The following is a 17,713-nucleotide window of genomic DNA, read 5'->3' as shown; positions in this document are numbered from 1 at the left end:
CTAAATGTAGTAGGGACTGTTCATTGCCTGTGATCCCTGATTCCCTTTTTGTTTTCTTTTGCATGAAAGGCTGGTGCTTTGGGCCATGCAGCAAGTGAGCAAGCCTCTTCTTCCTACCTTCCATCAGATGCCTCAGCCATGTGACCAATAATAGCTGAATTTATGATGACCATTATAACTAGGCCATCAACTTTTTGTCATTCTCCTTTTTAATGTCTCCATAGAGCACATCATTCCACTGGGCAGCATGGCAATTAACAGCATCTCAAAACTGACTCAGCTCAACCAGTCTTCCATGTATTCACTTCCTAACGCACCAACTCTGGCAGACCTGGAAGATGATACATACGAAGGTATCTGGAGGAACTTCTGCTTTGGGTTAGAAACGAACTTGCTTGCTTCCCTTTTGTAATATTGAGACCCATGGGAAGAGGTTGTAGCATTGTATTACATTCCACCAAACCAAAACCCTTCCCACTCATAGCTCCTTAGGACGCTGGGGGTGAGCAGCAGCAGCAGCAGCAAGAGCCTGTACCAACAAAGGAAATTCTCATGAAGGAAATGCCAAGGTTGGCATCTTTGTTTTGTTTTCCATACATGGTTCAGTACCGAGTACACAGTAGGCACTTAATAAGTACATGCTGAGTGAATGAATGTTATAAATTAAGCTTCACCCAGTACTTCAGTATCGGGGGGTTCAGGGAATATGATAGTCTAAATACAGCCCCTTTCCTCTCCATTCCTACCTCCAAGCTCTTTTCACTTCTAAGTGAAATGGTTTATAGGTTAAGTAGCTGCTAAAGCCTCAGAGGAGGGCTTTTCAGTCAGAATTGTTTAGCTGCTTATAACAGAGACCCAATTACATTATCTAAACTAAATAGCAGTTAATTTCTCTCATAACATGAAATCTGGAGCTAGGTTGAAGTCGCTGCTTGAGAACGTGAAAGTCTCCCTCTGACTTCTGCAGCACCAGCCTTTGGTATGGTTTTCATCCTCATGGTTGAAGATTGTGGGCTTTACCTTCTAATTCAGGTCTGTGTTTCCAGCACGAAGATGAAGGGTAAAAGACAAAGAACAATGACCAAAAAATGTCCTTGGCAAAATCTCTCCCTGTTTTATCCAGAAAACAATTATTTTTTCAGAAGACTCTCCTAATAGCCATTGGCCAGAACAGAGTTAAAAAGCCACCTATAGTCTGACAGCTAGACCTAAAGGAATCTCAGGAAATGTTTTTATTTGTGCAGTATTACCTCCTCAAACAGAATTGGGGTTTAATTAAGAAAGAAGAATGAGTAGACAACTAGAGTCTAGGCCTCGGGGGTTCATTTAAGCTCTGGCAGAGGGAACTGATGTAAGACTGTCTCCCTCCACTGGACAAACAACTAGAGAATAGTACCAGAGAACTCCAGGAACAAAGATTAGAAAGTGATGAGTCCTGGAAAAAGCCTGTCATTCAGAACTATGGAATCACCAGCAGTGGGAAAAGTTCACATTGGCTTAATAAGTGGGATTCTCTAAAAAGCAAACAAGTAGTTATATAGGCAGATTAGGTCTTCCCTGTCCATGAGGTTGGAAGAAAAGAAGTAGTCTGTAGAGGGTATTTAACGAAAGTACTAAGCCAGGAGTAGGGACTACGTTGCTCCTACATATTCAAGGGGTATAAAGACCAGTTGGCCTTCTGGCACCTGCTGGACTCGTGCTTTCTGCAGTAGTCTAAGTACAAAAATACTGACTTTTCTGTGGGTGCTCAGCATACAATCAGAGAACAATCAGAAGAAATGTCAAAATATACAACCAAAAAACTAAAACTTCTAGAGCACACAAATGAAAATCTAAACAAAAATAAGCACAAGAACACTTGAAATTTAAGACAACACAGATACCTCCCATAGATTAAAAAATATAAAGATTCCTAACCATTTGACTAAATGAAATGAAGAAAGTACAAATACTATTGACTCCTGAGTTAGCCAGAAAAATTAAGTGCAATGAATATCATAAAGTGATGTTAGGTAAGTATAGGTAAGTAAATTTAAAGAAGTGAATTTATAAGGAAAAAAGTAGAAGAGTATGAGAAGTAGAAAATAAATCGAGGACACCTTCCATTGCATTTCTAGGTGCTCAAGAAAGAGAAGAGATAGAAAGGCAATAAATACTAACAAAAGAAAATTTATCTGCAGATTGGAAAGACTCAACCTAGACCTAAATCAAACCAATTAAAAAAAAATCTAAACTTTCCCACTGATATGGAAAAAATGACAAGCCTTTAGGCAAAAATAATAAATTGTGCAGGAGTAATAATCAGACATCGGTGGAAATTAGAAGACAGTGAAAAAAACATTTTGGGGTTACTGAGAGAAAAAGGAGTGAAAAATCAAGAGTCTTATGTTTGCAGACTAAATATACCTCAGGTTATGAGAAGGAAGTATAACAGCTAGAAATTTGTTATATAAGAACTCTTAAGCATAGTGCAAAGAATATTTTGAAAAGTACTATCCCATTTCAGTTTGACTTAAATGTGAAGAGAGAGAACAGTTAAAAAACTACTCTGGGTTAAATTATGTTCTGCCCCCTTCCAAAAAAACAAAACAAAACAAAGGATATATTCAAGTCCTGACTCTCAGTGCCTCAGAATATGACCTTATTTCCAAATTGCAGACTTAATTAAAAGATGTGATCATACTGGAATAGGACAAGTCTTATAAAAAGAGAAATTTGGATACAGGCACATATTGGAAGAATGCCATTTGAAGATGATGGCAGCAGTGGGGGTGATTCTTCTACAAGCCAAGAAGTACAGAAATTTCCAGTAAACAACTAAAGGCTAAGAGAGAGATATGGAACAGATTCTTTTCCATAGCCCTCAGAGGGATATTCTTTGGACACTTTGATCTCAGACCATAAATTTCTGTTAAGCAACTTAGGGCTGTTGTAACAAAATACACAAACTATCAAATTAAATACAGTGGTTTCAGTGGTCCTCAAAGTGGATAACTGAGAGAAAAGGGAGGAGGTAGCAAATGAAAGATTCTTTTTTACTCTAGGAAAGAAGTACTGTGACTTGCTGGGGAAAACAGTTTTTTTTTTTTTTTGGTCAGCTTTTATTTATTTATTTATTTATTTTATTGTAAACAAATGGGATACATGTTGTTTCTCTGTTTGTACATGGAGTAAAGGCATACCATTTGTGTAATCATAAATTTACATAGGGTAATGTTGTTTGATTCATTCTGTTATTTTTTTCCCTTCCCCCCACCCCTCCCCCCCTCTTTTCCCTCTATACAGTCCTTCCTTCCTCCATTCTTGCCCCCCTCCCTAACCCTAACTCTAACCCTAACACTAACCCCTCCCACCCCTCTTATGTGTCATCATCCACTTATGAGCGATATCATTCCTCCTTTGGTTTTTTGAGATTGGCTTATCTCACTTAGCATGATATTCTCCAATTTCGACCATTTGCCTGCAAATGCCATAATTTTATCATTCTTTATGACTGAGTAATATTCCATTGTATATATATACCACAGTTTCTTTATCCATTCATCAATTGAAGGACATCTAGGTTGGTTCCACAATCTGGCTATTGTGAACTGAGCAGCTATGAACATTGATGTGGCTGTATCTCTGTAATATGCTGATTTTAAATCCTTTGGGTATAGGCCAAGGAGTGGGATAGCTGGGTCAAATGGTGGTTCCATTCCAAGTTTTCTAAGGAGTCTCCACACTGCTTTCCAGAGTGGCTGCACTAATTCGCAGCCCCACCAGCAATGTATGAGTGTACCTTTCTCCCCACATCCTCGCCAACACCTGTTGTTGCTTGTATTCTTGATAATCGCCATTCTAATTGGGGTGAGATGGAATCTTAGGGTGGTTTTGATTTGCATTTCTCTTATTACTAGAGATGTTGAACATTTTTCCATATGTTTGTTGATTGCTTGTAGATCTTCTTCTGTGAAGTGTCTATTCATTTCCTTAGCCCATTTGTCGATTGGATTATTTGCATTCTTGGTGTAGAGTTTTTTGAGTTCTTTATAGATTCTGGAGATTAGTGCTCTATCTGAAGTATGATTGGCAAAGATTTTCCCCCACTCTGTAGGCTCTTTCTTTGCATTGCTGATAGTTTCCTTTGCTGAGAGAAAGCTTTTTAGTTTGAATCTATCCCAGTTATTAATTCTTGCTTTTAATTCTTGTGCTATGGGAGTCCTGTTGAGGAAGTCTGGTCCTAAGCCGACATGTTGAAGCTCTAGACCTACTTTTTCTTCTATAAGATGGAAGGTCTCTGGTCTGATGCTAAGATCCTTAATCCATTTTGAGTTTAGTTTCGTGCATGGTGAGAGATATGGGTTTAGTTTCATTCTGTTGCATATGGATTTCCAATTTTCCCAGCACTATTTGTTGAAGAGGCTATCTTTTCTCCATTGCATATTTTTGACCCCTTTGTCTAGTATGAGAAAATTGTATTTATTTGGGTTTGTATCCATGTCCTCTATTCTGTACCATTCATCCACCTTTCTATTGTGTTGCCAATACCATGCCGTTTTTGTTACTATTGCTTTGTAGTGGAGTTGAAGATCTGGTATTGCGATACCCCCTGCTTCACTCTTTCTGCCAAGGATTGCTTTAGCTATTCTGGGTTTTTTATTCTTCCAGATGAATTTCATAATTGCTTGCTCTATTTCTGTAAGGTACATCGTTGGGATTTTAATTGGAATTGCATTGAATCTGTATAGAACTTTTGGTAGTATGGCCATTTTGACAATATTAATTCTTCCTATCCAAGAACATGGGAGATCTTTCCATCTTCTAAGGTTTTCTTGAATTTCTTTCTTTAGTGTTCTGTAGTTCTCATTGTAGAGGTCTTTCACCTCTTTTGTGAGATTGATTCCCAAGTATTTTATTTTTTTCGAAGCTATTGTAAATGGGGTAGTTTTCCTAATTTCTCTTTCTGAAGATTCATCGCTTATGTATAAAAATGCCTTAGATTTATGTGCATTGATCTTATATCTCACTACTTTGCTGAATTCACTAATGAGATCTAACAGTTTTCTGGTGCAATTTCCTGGTTCCTCTAAGTATACAATCATATCATCAGCAAATAGGGATAGTTTGAGTTCTTCTTTTCCTATTCGTATCCCTTTAATTTCTTTGGTCTGTCTAATTGCTCTGGCTAGAGTTTCAAGGACGATATTGAAAAGAAGTGATGAAAGAGGGCATCCCTGCCTTGTTCCAGTTTTTAGGGGGAATGCTTTCAGTTTTTCACCATTTAGAATGATATTAGCCACGGGCTTAGCATAGATGGCCTTTACAATGTTAAGGAATGTTCCCACTATCCCTATTTTTTCTAGTGTTTTGAGCATGAAGGGGTGCTGTATTTTATCAAATGCTTTCTCTGCATCTATTGAAATAATCATGTGATTTTTGACTTTAAGTCTATTGATATGGTAAATTACATTTATTGATTTTCTGATGTTGAACCAACCTTGCATCCCTGGGATGAAACCCACTTGATCATGGTGCACTATCTTTTTAATATGTTTTTGTATGCGATTTGCTAAAATTTTGTTGAGAATTTTTGCATCGATGTTCATTAAGGATATTGGTCTGAAATTTCCTTTCCTTGATGTGTCTCTGTCTGGTTTAGGTATCAGGGTAATATTGGCTTCATACAATGAGTTTGGGAGGGTTCCCTCCTCTTCTATTTTATGGAATACTTTGAGGAGTATTGGAATGAGCTCTTCTTTAAAGGTTTTGTAGAACTCGGCTGAGAACCCATCTGGTCCTGGACTTTTCTTTGTTGGTAGGCTTTTGATGACTTCTTCTATTTCATTACTTGAAATTGGTCTATTTAAATTGTGTATGTCCTCCTCGTTCAGTTTAGGCAATTCATATGTCTCGAGAAACCTGTTGATGTCTTCGAAATTTTCTATTTTGTTGGAGTATAGATTTCCAAAATAGCTTCTAATTATGTTTTGTATTTCAATCGTGTCTGTTGTGATATTTCCTTGTTCATTCCGAATTTTAGTGATTTGGGTTTTCTCTCGTCTTCTCTTTGTTAGTGTGGCTAAAGGTTTATCAATTTTGTTTCTTTTTTCGAAGAACCAACTATTTATTTTGTCAATTTTTTGTATTGTTTCTTTTGTTTCAATTTTGTTGATTTCAGCTCTGAGTTTAACTATTTCCTGTCTTCTACTACTTTTGGTGTTGGTCTGTTCTTTTTCTAGGGCTTTGAGCCGTAGTGTTAGGTCATTTATTTGTTGAGTTTTACTTCTTTTATTAAATGCACTCCATGAAATAAATTTTCCTCTAAGTACTGCTTTCATAGTGTCCCAGAGATTTTGATATGATGTTTCTTTGTTCTCATTTACCTCTAAGAATTTTTTAATTTCCTTCCTTATATCTTCTGTTATCTATTCATCATATAATAGCATATTGTTTAATCTCCAGGTATTGGAGTAGTTTCTGTTTTTTACTCTTTCATTTATTTCTAACTGCAATCCATTATGATCTGATAGAATACAAGGTAGTGTCTCTATCTTCTTGTATTTGCTGATATTAGCTTTGTGGCATAATATATGGTCTATTTTAGAGAAGGATCCATGTGCTGCTGAGAAGAAAGTGTATCCGCTCTTGGTTGGTTGGTATATTCTATAAATGTCTGTTAAGTCTAAATTATTCATTGTGTTATTGAGATCTATGGTTTCTTTGTTCAATTTTTGTTTGGAAGATCTGTCCAGTGGTGAGAGAGGCGTGTTAAAATCACCTAGTATTATTGTGTTATGGTCTATTTGGTTTCTAAAATTGAGAAGGATTTGTTTGACATACATGGATGAGCCACTGTTTGGGGCATATATGTTTATGATTGTTATATCTTGCTGATTTATGCTTCCCTTAAGCAGTATGAAATGTCCTTCTTTATCCCTTCTGACTAACATTGGCTTGAAGTCCACATTATCTGAAATGAGGATGGATACTCCAGCTTTTTTGCTGAGTCCATGTGCATGGTATGTTTTTCCCCATCCTTTCACCTTTAGTCTATGGGTATCTCTTTCTATGAGGTGAGTCTCTTGCAGGCAACATATTGTTGGATCTTTCTTTTTTATCCAATCTGCCAGTCTATGTCTTTTGATTGATGAATTCAGGCCATTAACATTCAGGGTTATTATTGAGATATGATTTGTGTTCCCGATCATTTGGTTCATATTTAAAATTTTATTTATTTATTTATTTATTATTTGACACAACTTGGTTCCTCCTTTATTTGACAGTTCCTTTAGGATAATTCCTCCCTTTGCTGATTTGCTTCTTTGTTTTTTATCTCTTCCTCATGGAATATTTTGCTGAGAATATTCTGTAATGTTGGCTTTCTTTTTGTAAATTCTTTTAGCTTTTGTTTATCATGGAATGATTTTATTTCATCGTCAAATTTGAAGGTAAGTTTTGCTGGGTATAAGATTCTTGGTTGGCATCCATTTTCTTTCAGAGCTTGAAATATGTTGTTCTAGGCCCTTCTAGCTTTTAGGGTCTGGATTGAAAAATCTGCTGATATCCGTATTGGTGCCCCCTGAATGTAATTTGGTTCTTTTCTCTCACAGCCTTTAAAATTCTGTCTTCATTTTGTATGTTAGGTATTTTCATTATAATGTGCCTTGGTGTGGGTCTGTTGTAATTTTGTGTATTTGGAGTCCTATAAGTTTCTTGAACTTGATTTTCCATTTCCTTCTTCAGGTTTGGGAAATTTTCTGATATTATTTCATTGAATAGATTGTTCATTCCTTTGGTTTGTTTCTCTAAGCCTTCCTCAATCCCAATAATTCTCAAATTTGGCCTTTTCATGATATCCCATAGTTCTTGCAGATTCTGTTCATGATTTCTTACCATCTTCTCTGTTTGTTCAACTTTGTTTTCGAGGTTAAATATTTTGTCTTCAATATCTGAAGTTCTGTCTTCCAGGTGTTCTATCCTATTGGTTATGCTTTCTATGGAGTTCTTAATTTGGTTTATTGTTTCCTTCATTTCAAGGATTTCTGTTTGGTTTTTTTTCAATATCTCTAACTCTTTATTGAAATGATCTTTTGCTTCCTGTATTTGCTCTGTTAACTGTCGATTGGTGCTATCATTCAATGCCTGCATTCGCTCTTTCATCTCATCGTTTGCTTCCCTGATCATTTTAATTATGTACATTCTGATCTCCCTTTCTGTCATTTCTTCTGCCATGCTGTCGTTGGATTTTATTGATGTAACATCTAGATTTGTTTGAGACATTTTCTTCCCTTGTTTTCTCATATTGTTCAGGAATCAGTGGGTCATTAAGATATTGCAGATTTCCTCTATTGACTTATAATGTCCCTGAAGATTGCTAGTATATCCCCTCTTATCCTTCAGTAGCCTGAAGTCTTGGAGGAAGTTGATAATGCGGAGCTCCAGGAAGAAGCTGCCTCTCTAGGGGTGGTGACCCTCAGGTGGGGTATATTCCCTGCCAGTGGGCAGAGGTGCCTCCACTTGTTGACCAGTGGTCATCCAACGGGGAACTAGTCTGCGGGCTGAGGCAAGGCCTGTTTGTGCCTGTGTCTCTGGTTTTACCGTCCCTGTGGGAAAACCTCACCCGGCAGGGAAGACTCACCTGGTGGGGAGGTCTCGCTGGTCAGTTCCCCTCCTAGAGGTTCCCCTCAATCTACAACTACCGCCTGGGCTGGGCTGTCTTCCTCTGCAACGTTTCCAGTGGCCCGGACCTACCTCCTCGGCCTGGAAGCCTCACCCTTCGCAGGCAAGTCTCCCTAGGCTGCCTCTCCTCAGAGAATCTGCCTGCAGTCCTGGAAACATCGCTCCGCCCCTAGGCGTGTCTCTGTGCAGCTCTTCCAGCAAGAAGCCGCCTAGCTCCTGGGACCCTGCTCTGCACCAAATCGCCTGGCTATGCGGCCCCTCCTCTGAGCCGCCACCTGGAGCCCCGTACAATAGCTCCAGAGACCCGCCACACACCTCCTCCTCCGGACAGCTGCCCGGTTTCTGACGCAGTCACTAGGAGTCCAAGCCACTCACTTCGCGTCTCCTCCTCCCACCAACCGTCCGTAGCCCTAGGCAGTCACTCCGAGTCCAAGTGACCCGCCCTGTTCCTCCTCCTCCTCTTTGGGGTAGCCCCCCAGGTGTTCAGGAGCGGTGGCTCCGAGACCAAGTGATCCACCGCGCTCCTCCTCCAGGCAGGCCACCGGTGTTCAGGAGGGGTCGCTTTTAGTCCAGTCAACTCACCACTCGCCTCCTCCTCTGGCAACCGCCTGTGGCTCTGATGCAGTCATTCCTAGGCCAAGCGACCCGCCGCACTTCTCCTCTTCCTCCGGGCAACCCCCCGGTGTTCAGAAGCAGTCGTTCTGAGTCCAAACAGCTCACCACACAGCTCCTCCTCTGACAACCACCTGTAGCTCTGGTGCAGTCACTCCTTAGACCAAGCGACCCACCACGCTCCTCCTCCAGGCAGGCCACCAGTGTTCAGGAGCGCTCGCTCTGAGTTCAAACAGCTCGCCACACAGCTCCTCCTCTGGCAACTGTCTGTGGCTCTGATGCAGTCACTTCTAGACCAAGCGACCCGCCGTGCACCTCCTCTTTCTCCGGGTAGCCCCCCGGTGTTCAGAAGCGGTCGTTCTGAGTCCAAACAGCTCGCCACACAGCTCCTCCTCAGGCAGCTGCCCAGAGCCCCAGTGGTTGCTCCGAGTCCAAGCGCTGTGCTGAGCCGCCTCCTCTACGATGATCCCAGTTGTCCGTGTTTACTTCTCCTGTGGGGGGAGGGGCGTCTCGCCGAGCAACTCACTTCACAAAGTTCCCTGCGTTCCGGGGCTACCGCCCCATCCGGGACGCCTCCCCAATGGAGAGACACCCAGCGGCTCTGAGTTGGTCCCAAGTCTCTCACTATTTCCTCTTTTGAATCCTGCGTCCTGGAGCAACGTGAAACGCAGCCGCCTTCTAGTCCGCCATCTTGAAAAACCCCGGAAAACAGTTTTGGTATACCAGTTTTCTATTCCCTTATGACAGATTACCACAAATCTAATAGCTTAAAGCTCCACAAATTATCAGTTTTATTTTCTTATTAGCAGTTTCCATAAATCAAGAATTAAACTGCAGGTTAGCTGGGTCCTCTGCTTGTAAGGAACTGACAACTGGCTAAGCAGAGAATGCAGCTTTCTGAAGCTGAACCCCAGTGACTGAAATGATGTCGGCTGAGATTCATCTCATCTGAGGCACAGGGGCCTCTTCCAGGCTTACTGTGGTTGACTGCTTTCAGTTTCTTGCAGTTGTGGGACTAAAATTTCTGTTTTATTCCTGACTTTCATCCAGGGTTCACTCTAAGCAACTTATGGCTGCCCTCAGATCTTAGCCATATGTCCCTTTCCACATCATGGCAGCTTGCTTTTAAGCCAGCGGCAAAATTTCTTCCTAGTGTGCCGTGAACCTTCTTAATGTAACCTAATCCAGGGAATAACTGCCTATCATATTCATAGGTCCTGTCCCCCCCCACCACAGGGGAGAGGATTATGTGAGGTGTACATACCAGAAGGCTGTAACCTTGGGGACCATTTTAGAATTTTGTATATCCCATTTGGTTAGGGAAATGATGGTATATTATTCTCAAATAAAGTTACTCATGAATCTAATCAAGCATAAAAACAAAAGATCATCAGTTGTCAACCTAAAATACAGACAAATGACTCTTGGAAATATCAAATTTATTTAGGAATGAGTAATGGGAAATTCCAGTCTGGGATGCAGAGGCAATGAAAAGCCATAAGTGCATCCAGAGGGATTGAGGTAAGGGGAGGCTTTTCAAGGCCAAAAGGAGAAGTTTGCCTAAACTGCTCTGAAATAAGGTTCTTTGGTCTCAGGTTATTATAGAAGTTGATGTTAGCCCATTGGTGGAGACAGCCTTTGCTAGCCAGTTATCTTATCTGAACTTCAGCAGTCTGGAAAAATTTCTTGAAATAAACTTTGAGAATAGAAATAAGTGCACAGTGAGCAAAGTATATAAGAATGAACTGCATTTAGGATGCAAAGGAATTTCTGATGGGCTCTAGGAAGTCTTTGTGGTAGTCCTATCTCTGACATACAAGCATGAATGACCAGCTGCCACCCGACCCCACCACCACTCTTTCATGACCTGCCGGCTCTGTTCTGTCTGGGACAAGAATAAATTCATCATCTTGGTATTTTGAGACAGGATCTTGCTAAGTTGGCCAAGTTGGCCGCAAACCTGTGATCCTTCTGCTTCAGCCTCCAGAGTAGCTGCAATTATAGGGTTGTGCCACTATGTCCCATTAAAATCTCCAGTCTAATAAGGGAAATGTGGAAGGTTAGGAGTGAAAAAAAAAAAAAAAAGAAAAGAAGTGATTTAATAATTAAGATAAATAACATTAAGATGAGAGGAATATAATTATTACATTAAATGTTATGGAATCAAATCTCTTTTGAAAGACAGAGACTGTTAAAATTATATAAAAAGCAAAACTTACCTATATATTATCTTCCAGAAACATTCTTAAACTGATGAAGAGACTTCTTCTGGTAATGGCAGATTATTCAGAGCAGCCTTCCTGCTGAAGACTTAAAAGCAGGACAAAATATAACAATTGTCTTCCTAAAAGCAACAAAGAGCTAACAATATACTAAGGGTGTGATATCAGATCAACATACAGGAGAAGACAGAAATCCAGGGAAGATGATTAAAATGTGGAGTTGCTTTTGTCTAAGATACATTATCCTTTTCGAAAGAGGAAAAGAGAGCAGGCTGGGGTTGTGGCTCAGTGGTAGAACACTTGCCTAGCATGTGTGAGGCACTGGGTTCAATTCTCAGCACTGCACATTAAAATGAATAAAATAAAGGTCCATCAACAACTAAAAACATATATAAAAATAATTTAAAAAAAAGAAGAGACGCTGCTGAAAAACTGAGAATTTGACCCATTTATGAGCAAGGGGGATAAAAAGGATTCCAGGGCCTGGAAAAGATGGGAGCATGCTCTTTGTAAAGGGGTATTGAAAACCTGTATCCCAGGAGAAAGGATGAACCAGAAGTAACTATTATTCACATGGACTGAAGCTCAGGTGTGAGTCATCTGGGTGTCCCAGAAAGTGTTAAATCTCAAAACTGGATGTAGTTAATCCTGGATTATTAACCTCAGGGAATGGCAGATGCAAACAAAAATACACTCTGGAGAAATGTTCTAAAAGTGTGGTCATGATGATGATTGCACATCAACTTTGTAAAATATACTAAAAACCATTGAGGTGTACAATTTAAATGAGTAAATGCTACAATAGGTGAAATATATCACCAAAAAAAAAACCACTTTTATATAAAAATAAAAATCCACCCTAGCGGGAGGTAACATTATCCTAGGTCTCAAATTGTTTTTGTAAATAATTTTTCAAAAAATAATTTCTACTAAAAAAAGTAACTAGGCACATGAAGAAACAAACCCCTGAAAGCAAGAACGAGTACAAATTATGGGTAACATTAAGAGATCCACCAATACTCCCAAGTATAAACTACACACAGATGCTAATGCATACATGGAGATAAAACCAAACTAAAATTTAGGTGGGGGGCAACTGAAACAGTGTACTGCAGATTTGGGAGAGGGGCGAAGAAAAATATTCAAATGCTGAACTTACACTTCTGATAATGGCAGATAATACTCTACAATCCAGAAAAACATTTAAAATAATTACCTAAAAGGTCTGGAGAATAGCCAAAATCAGGCAGAAACTGAAGTGGTATCTACATTTAGCAGAAGGGAACCTCACTGAGTGAATTTCCTATTTTTACAGCTTTTTACCTAAGGGCATACCCCACAATTTTTAGCACCATGCAGGGCTGCTAAGAAGTTGTGGAACCACCAGTCTGGACTTATGATTTCATCTAAACAAGAGCAATAGAGACCATATTTCCCCTCCCACCTGAAACAGCAATTAAAGACCTAGACAAAATATATAAAGTGGTTTTCAGGACATCGGTCATCAGGCAACAAAGAACAGAGAGCCCTGAGTGATGGGAAACAATCATGGTAAAACCTGTTAATTTCCCAAGTTTGCTTCCTCGAGAGTTCCCAGTTCACATAGTGGAAAGGAGGACCCTGAGTTGAGAAGACAGCTGTGAGCCCAGATAGATCAAGGCAACTAGGGTCCACAGGACTAACAGAAAGGAGAGTGCCAAATAGATAATTCCAGAAATCTATGAGGGGTTCCCTTAAGTATTCAGCAAAGACCTGATAATAAGCTCACGTGTTTGAAGAAACTGCCCAAGGCCAATGACAAAAACCACTGAAGATAATTAGAGGGAATGATGTCTAGTCCTCATAAAGAACCAGGAAGAGTGCCTGTCTCTACTAAACAAGCTGAAGTACCTCATGATTCACAAAGCTTTAAAGTACATAGAAGGGCTTGCCTCAGAAAGAGGAATAATTAGCCACAGGTAAACATTACATGGATCCTGCCTGACAAATCTAGGAGCAAAGCCCAAGGTATCTGTTTCCAAGTAACCATATCTAAGAATAAAGCTCAAGAATATTTATAGAAATATAAAAATACTTAGCTTTCCACAATGTAAAGTTAACAATTTTTGGCATATAATCAAAGATGATCAGGCTTGCAAGTAAGCAGAAAAATACAACTGTAATGAGGAGGAAAGTGGATTAATCAAAATAACCCTGAATTATACACATTTCAGAATTAGCAAGTGTGGACATTAAAAGTTATTAAAGCTGGGATTGTGGCTCAGTGGTATAGCACTTGCCTGGCATGTGTGAGGCCCTGGGTTTGATCCTCAGCACTGCATATAAACTAATTAATTAAATAAAGGTCCACTAACAACTAAAAAAATATTTTTTAAAAAAGTTATTAAAACTTTATTCTGCATATCTTTAAAAATACAGATTGGAAACTGTGTATCCCAAGTTTAACTTTTAGAGTTTAGTTTCTGAGATGAAAAATACACTGTATGAAATTAGCAGTGGCAAAAAGAAAAGACTGCAGAAGAACCGAGAATTCAGCAATAGAGATTATCCAAAATAACAGAGAAAGGAAAAAAGTTAGCATCCATACACTGGGGAAGAATAAATGATATAACATATGTGTAATTAGAGTCTGTGAAAGGAGGAGTCGGGGTCAGAAAATAATAATATTTGAAGATATAAGGGCCCAAAGATTTACAAGTTTGATGGAGTAACTGATATATTCACTGAACTTATTAGGCCAGGAAAAAGAGACATGAAATGATAGCATGAAACATCATAATGAAATTGCTTAAAATGAGGGATGTGTTAGTTTTTGGTCACTGTGAATAAAATACTTGACAAGAACAACTTAGAGGAGGAAAAGTTTATTTTGGCTCATGGTTTCCAAGGTTCAGTCCATGGTTGACTTACTCCGTTGCTCTGGGCCTGAAGTGAAGCCATTACATGGTGGAGGGGCATGGCAGAGGAAAACTGCTTTGCTCCTGGCAGCTAGGAAGCAGAGAGAGGAGCCAGGGACAAGATATAGTCCTCAAGTGCACACTCCTAGTGACCTACTTCCTTCAGCATCACCTTACCTAACTATAGTTAACACCCAGTAGTCCACTCACATTATTAATCCATCAAATGGATTAATCCACTGATGAGGTTACAGCTCTCATCATCTGGTCATTTCCTAAAATCCTTTCTGAACCTTGCTGCATTGGGGACTATGCTTTCAACATGAACTGGGGGAGATTCCAGAGCCAAATCTTAACAAGGCATAAAAAGAAAATCTTAAAGACAACCAGAGGAAAGCCAAATTGCATACAAGGAGCAAAGGATAAAGATAACAGCATATTTCTCCCTAGAAATAATTAAAATGAGATAAAATACTCATAGAAAAAAATTGTCAAGGGGCTGGGGTTGTGGCTCAATGGTAAAGCACTTGTCTAGCATGTGTGAGGCACTGGGTTCAATTCTCAGCACCACATATAAATAAGTAAATAAAATAAAGGTCCATCAACAACTAATAAATTTTTTTTTTAAATGTCAAAACTAGAATTATATACCCAGTGAAAATGTCTTTCAAAAGCAAGGACCTTTTATGAAAAGTAATCTGGCAACACCCATTCTACAAGAAATTTATTTCATGTAAGGAAAGCAGCAAAACACACAGAGAATTATTTTAGCATTCATAGAAGAATGATAAGGTAAATGCATATCAGTAGGAGGATGGTGAAATAGTTAAAGATACATCCATCCCACTCCCACAAACCTTCCAGCAGCTACAAAAAGAATCAGTTAAAAGGTTTTTCACGTGGTATTATTGTATAAAAAGCAAGATTCAGATAATGTGTGTGATATCCTATTTTTACATAATAAACAATCCCAGAAAAAGAAAAAAAAACTGTCAACATCAGGTCTTTCAGCCTGTTCTGACTTTATGTGGTAGCATTCCCAAGAAATCAAGTTCCTGTCCTCTTGCCAGCTTCCCCCAGATTCTCTGATGCTGCCTATGACTGATGAGACAACCTAGACAGAAGGCCTAATCCATTGATGAGATCAAGCATTTATAGAATTGTTTTGACAATACTACTTCACAGTATGTCTGAGGCTTTTTCCCCATTTCTTCATCCTAGCTAAGTTGGATGTGTAGCTTTGTTTGAGGTGAGTTTGTTTATTTGCAGCCAGTGAGGACCAGCCAGAGAAACCTCACTTTGACTCTCGCAATGTGATATTTGAGCTGGATTCATGCAATGGGAACGGGAAGGTTTGCCTTGTCTACAAAAGTGGGAAGCCAGGTAAGAATAACAGCGTGATGCTGTGGTCTTTTAGTCTGGGTGTGATCTTGCCTGACTGCTTGTCAGCCATCACACAAAAAGCACATACCTCCCTGGCCTCCTGAAATGATTCCAGATTGTCTGTGCCAAGACCTAGAAAGCCCCTTTGGTTGTCTCTAGCTCCCCCTGTAAGCTAATTTTTAGTCTTTAGCCATCTTCATATGTGAGTTACTACAAAACAACCAACGGGATTACATAATAGGTCAGATAAACTAAAAGAAATAAGAGATCATCTCCAGCTGGAGGAATCTTAGAAAAACAGACTTTAAGCTGCATCTTGAACTATGGTGGGAATTAGATATTACAGGAAGGGGCAAAAACCATGTCATGGAATTGTTATTCTAAGTTAGTGCACTTCATGCTTCATCTAGGGAATGTAGAGATGAAGCCAGAAAGTTAACTGCTCTCTCTCATGCAGAGCTTAGAAAGTCAAAGAAGTTGAACATAATGTAGAAGACAGCAGGTTATCATTCTTTGTTGCTTAGACTGGCAGGATTCAAATGAAAATTTATATGACCATAAGCAGTCTTGGAAAAGGAAGAGACTAGATGATGGAGGCCACTTAGGGAGATGTTACAACTGTCTAGACAGCAGGTGAACTAGGATAGACTTGAGCTAGTAAGATTGGAAGATCAGAAACAGGTGCAAGGCAAGAACTGGTATAATGTCTGTGTCACCCAGAACATCACACAACAGCACTTGCAGGGTTCCCAGGAGTGAGCTGGTTCAGACTTTTTTAATAGTAGTTTTTCACAGCATTTCTGGAAAAGCTGAGACCAATGTGCACCCATTGGGAAGGAGAGTCTGCTGAGACAAGATCATCTGCTTAGAGAGCCCAGATGTACTTCCAGATGGTCATCACCCAGCAGATAGAGATAGACTGATGAAGAATTTGTAAAAGTGGCCATTGGAGAATGTGACTGGGAGGTTGGAAGGGGAAAATAGTGAAACTTTTACTTTATATTTTTATATTATTTTATATTTTATATCTTTACTATTGATTTTTTTTTTTAATCATGAGTATATATTGACTTTAAATTACAAGGGAAAAAAGTGTTAACTTACTTCCTTTGCTATTTTAGCATCAGCCCAAGACGCTGAGATCTGGTTCCTGGACAGAGCATTATACTGGCATTTTCTCACAGATACCTTTACTGCCTATTATCGCCTGCTTATCACCCACTTGGGCCTGCCCCAGTGGCAGTATGCCTTCACCAGCTATGGCATTAGCCCACAGGCCAAGGTAAGGACTGAGAGGGGGAACACTGTCATCTCAGAGTGTGACACTGTGTATCAGAATCCTCTGAGGAAATGGTTATATTGCAGATTCCCAACTTCCTCATTTAAGAGGTCTGGGGTAGAATCCAGGAAATGTGTTTATTAAGTAAGGCATGTGATTCCAGTGTTAAGTAAACAATATCACTTCATACCGATCTAGTTAAGTGACTCCCAACATAACTGACTCTCAGAATCTCCTAGGGTGTTTTCATCTTTGTTACTGGGAGCTTACGTCCAATTGATTGGTTTTAGATTAGCAAATACATGTACTCTGAGTGCAAAGTAAATCTTTTTCCTATTCTCCCAGTGTACTTCCACAGAGACAGCCATGATTACCAGTTTATGTACTCTTCCAGAGGTACTCATTACATGTAACACATGCAAGCGAATAATTTTTGGTTTCTTTTTGCTAAATCCCAAGTGTAATGTACTATTCACATTGTTCTTTTCACTGAACACTCCCTCTTGGAACTCATCCACCATCAGTCCATGTAGAACTGCCTTGTCCTGTGTAACGGCTATCCAGTATTCCAGCATATGATGGCTCATTTATACTACACATGTGGGCACTACATTTCAAGCATACATATGCCAAGTATTACTGATACAATCCCTGGTTTG

The 17,713-nt window shown here is 39.5% G+C and overlaps 1 protein-coding gene across 3 annotated transcripts in view; it reads left to right on the top strand.

The window, feature by feature from the left end:
* Nucleotides 1–17,713, top strand: part of Tpgs2 (tubulin polyglutamylase complex subunit 2) — a 44,191-nt gene that overhangs the window by 20,454 nt on the left and 6,024 nt on the right. For 2 of the 3 annotated variants that reach the window (XM_047526447.1, XM_047526448.1), the window contains exons 4-5: nt 15,662–15,775; nt 16,897–17,057. In XM_047526447.1, the coding sequence (XP_047382403.1) occupies nt 15,662–15,775; nt 16,897–17,057 (275 nt within the window). Of the gene's footprint in view, nt 1–224; nt 354–15,661; nt 15,776–16,896; nt 17,058–17,713 lie in introns of all 3 variants that reach the window. The other variant, XM_047526446.1, reaches the window with a different exon arrangement.

Source organism: Sciurus carolinensis, chromosome 15, assembly GCF_902686445.1.
Source record: "Sciurus carolinensis chromosome 15, mSciCar1.2, whole genome shotgun sequence".
Taxonomy (NCBI): Eukaryota; Metazoa; Chordata; class Mammalia; order Rodentia; family Sciuridae; genus Sciurus; species Sciurus carolinensis.
The sequence above is the reverse complement of the archived record's forward strand: the minus strand, read 5'-3'. Positions and strand labels throughout refer to the sequence as shown.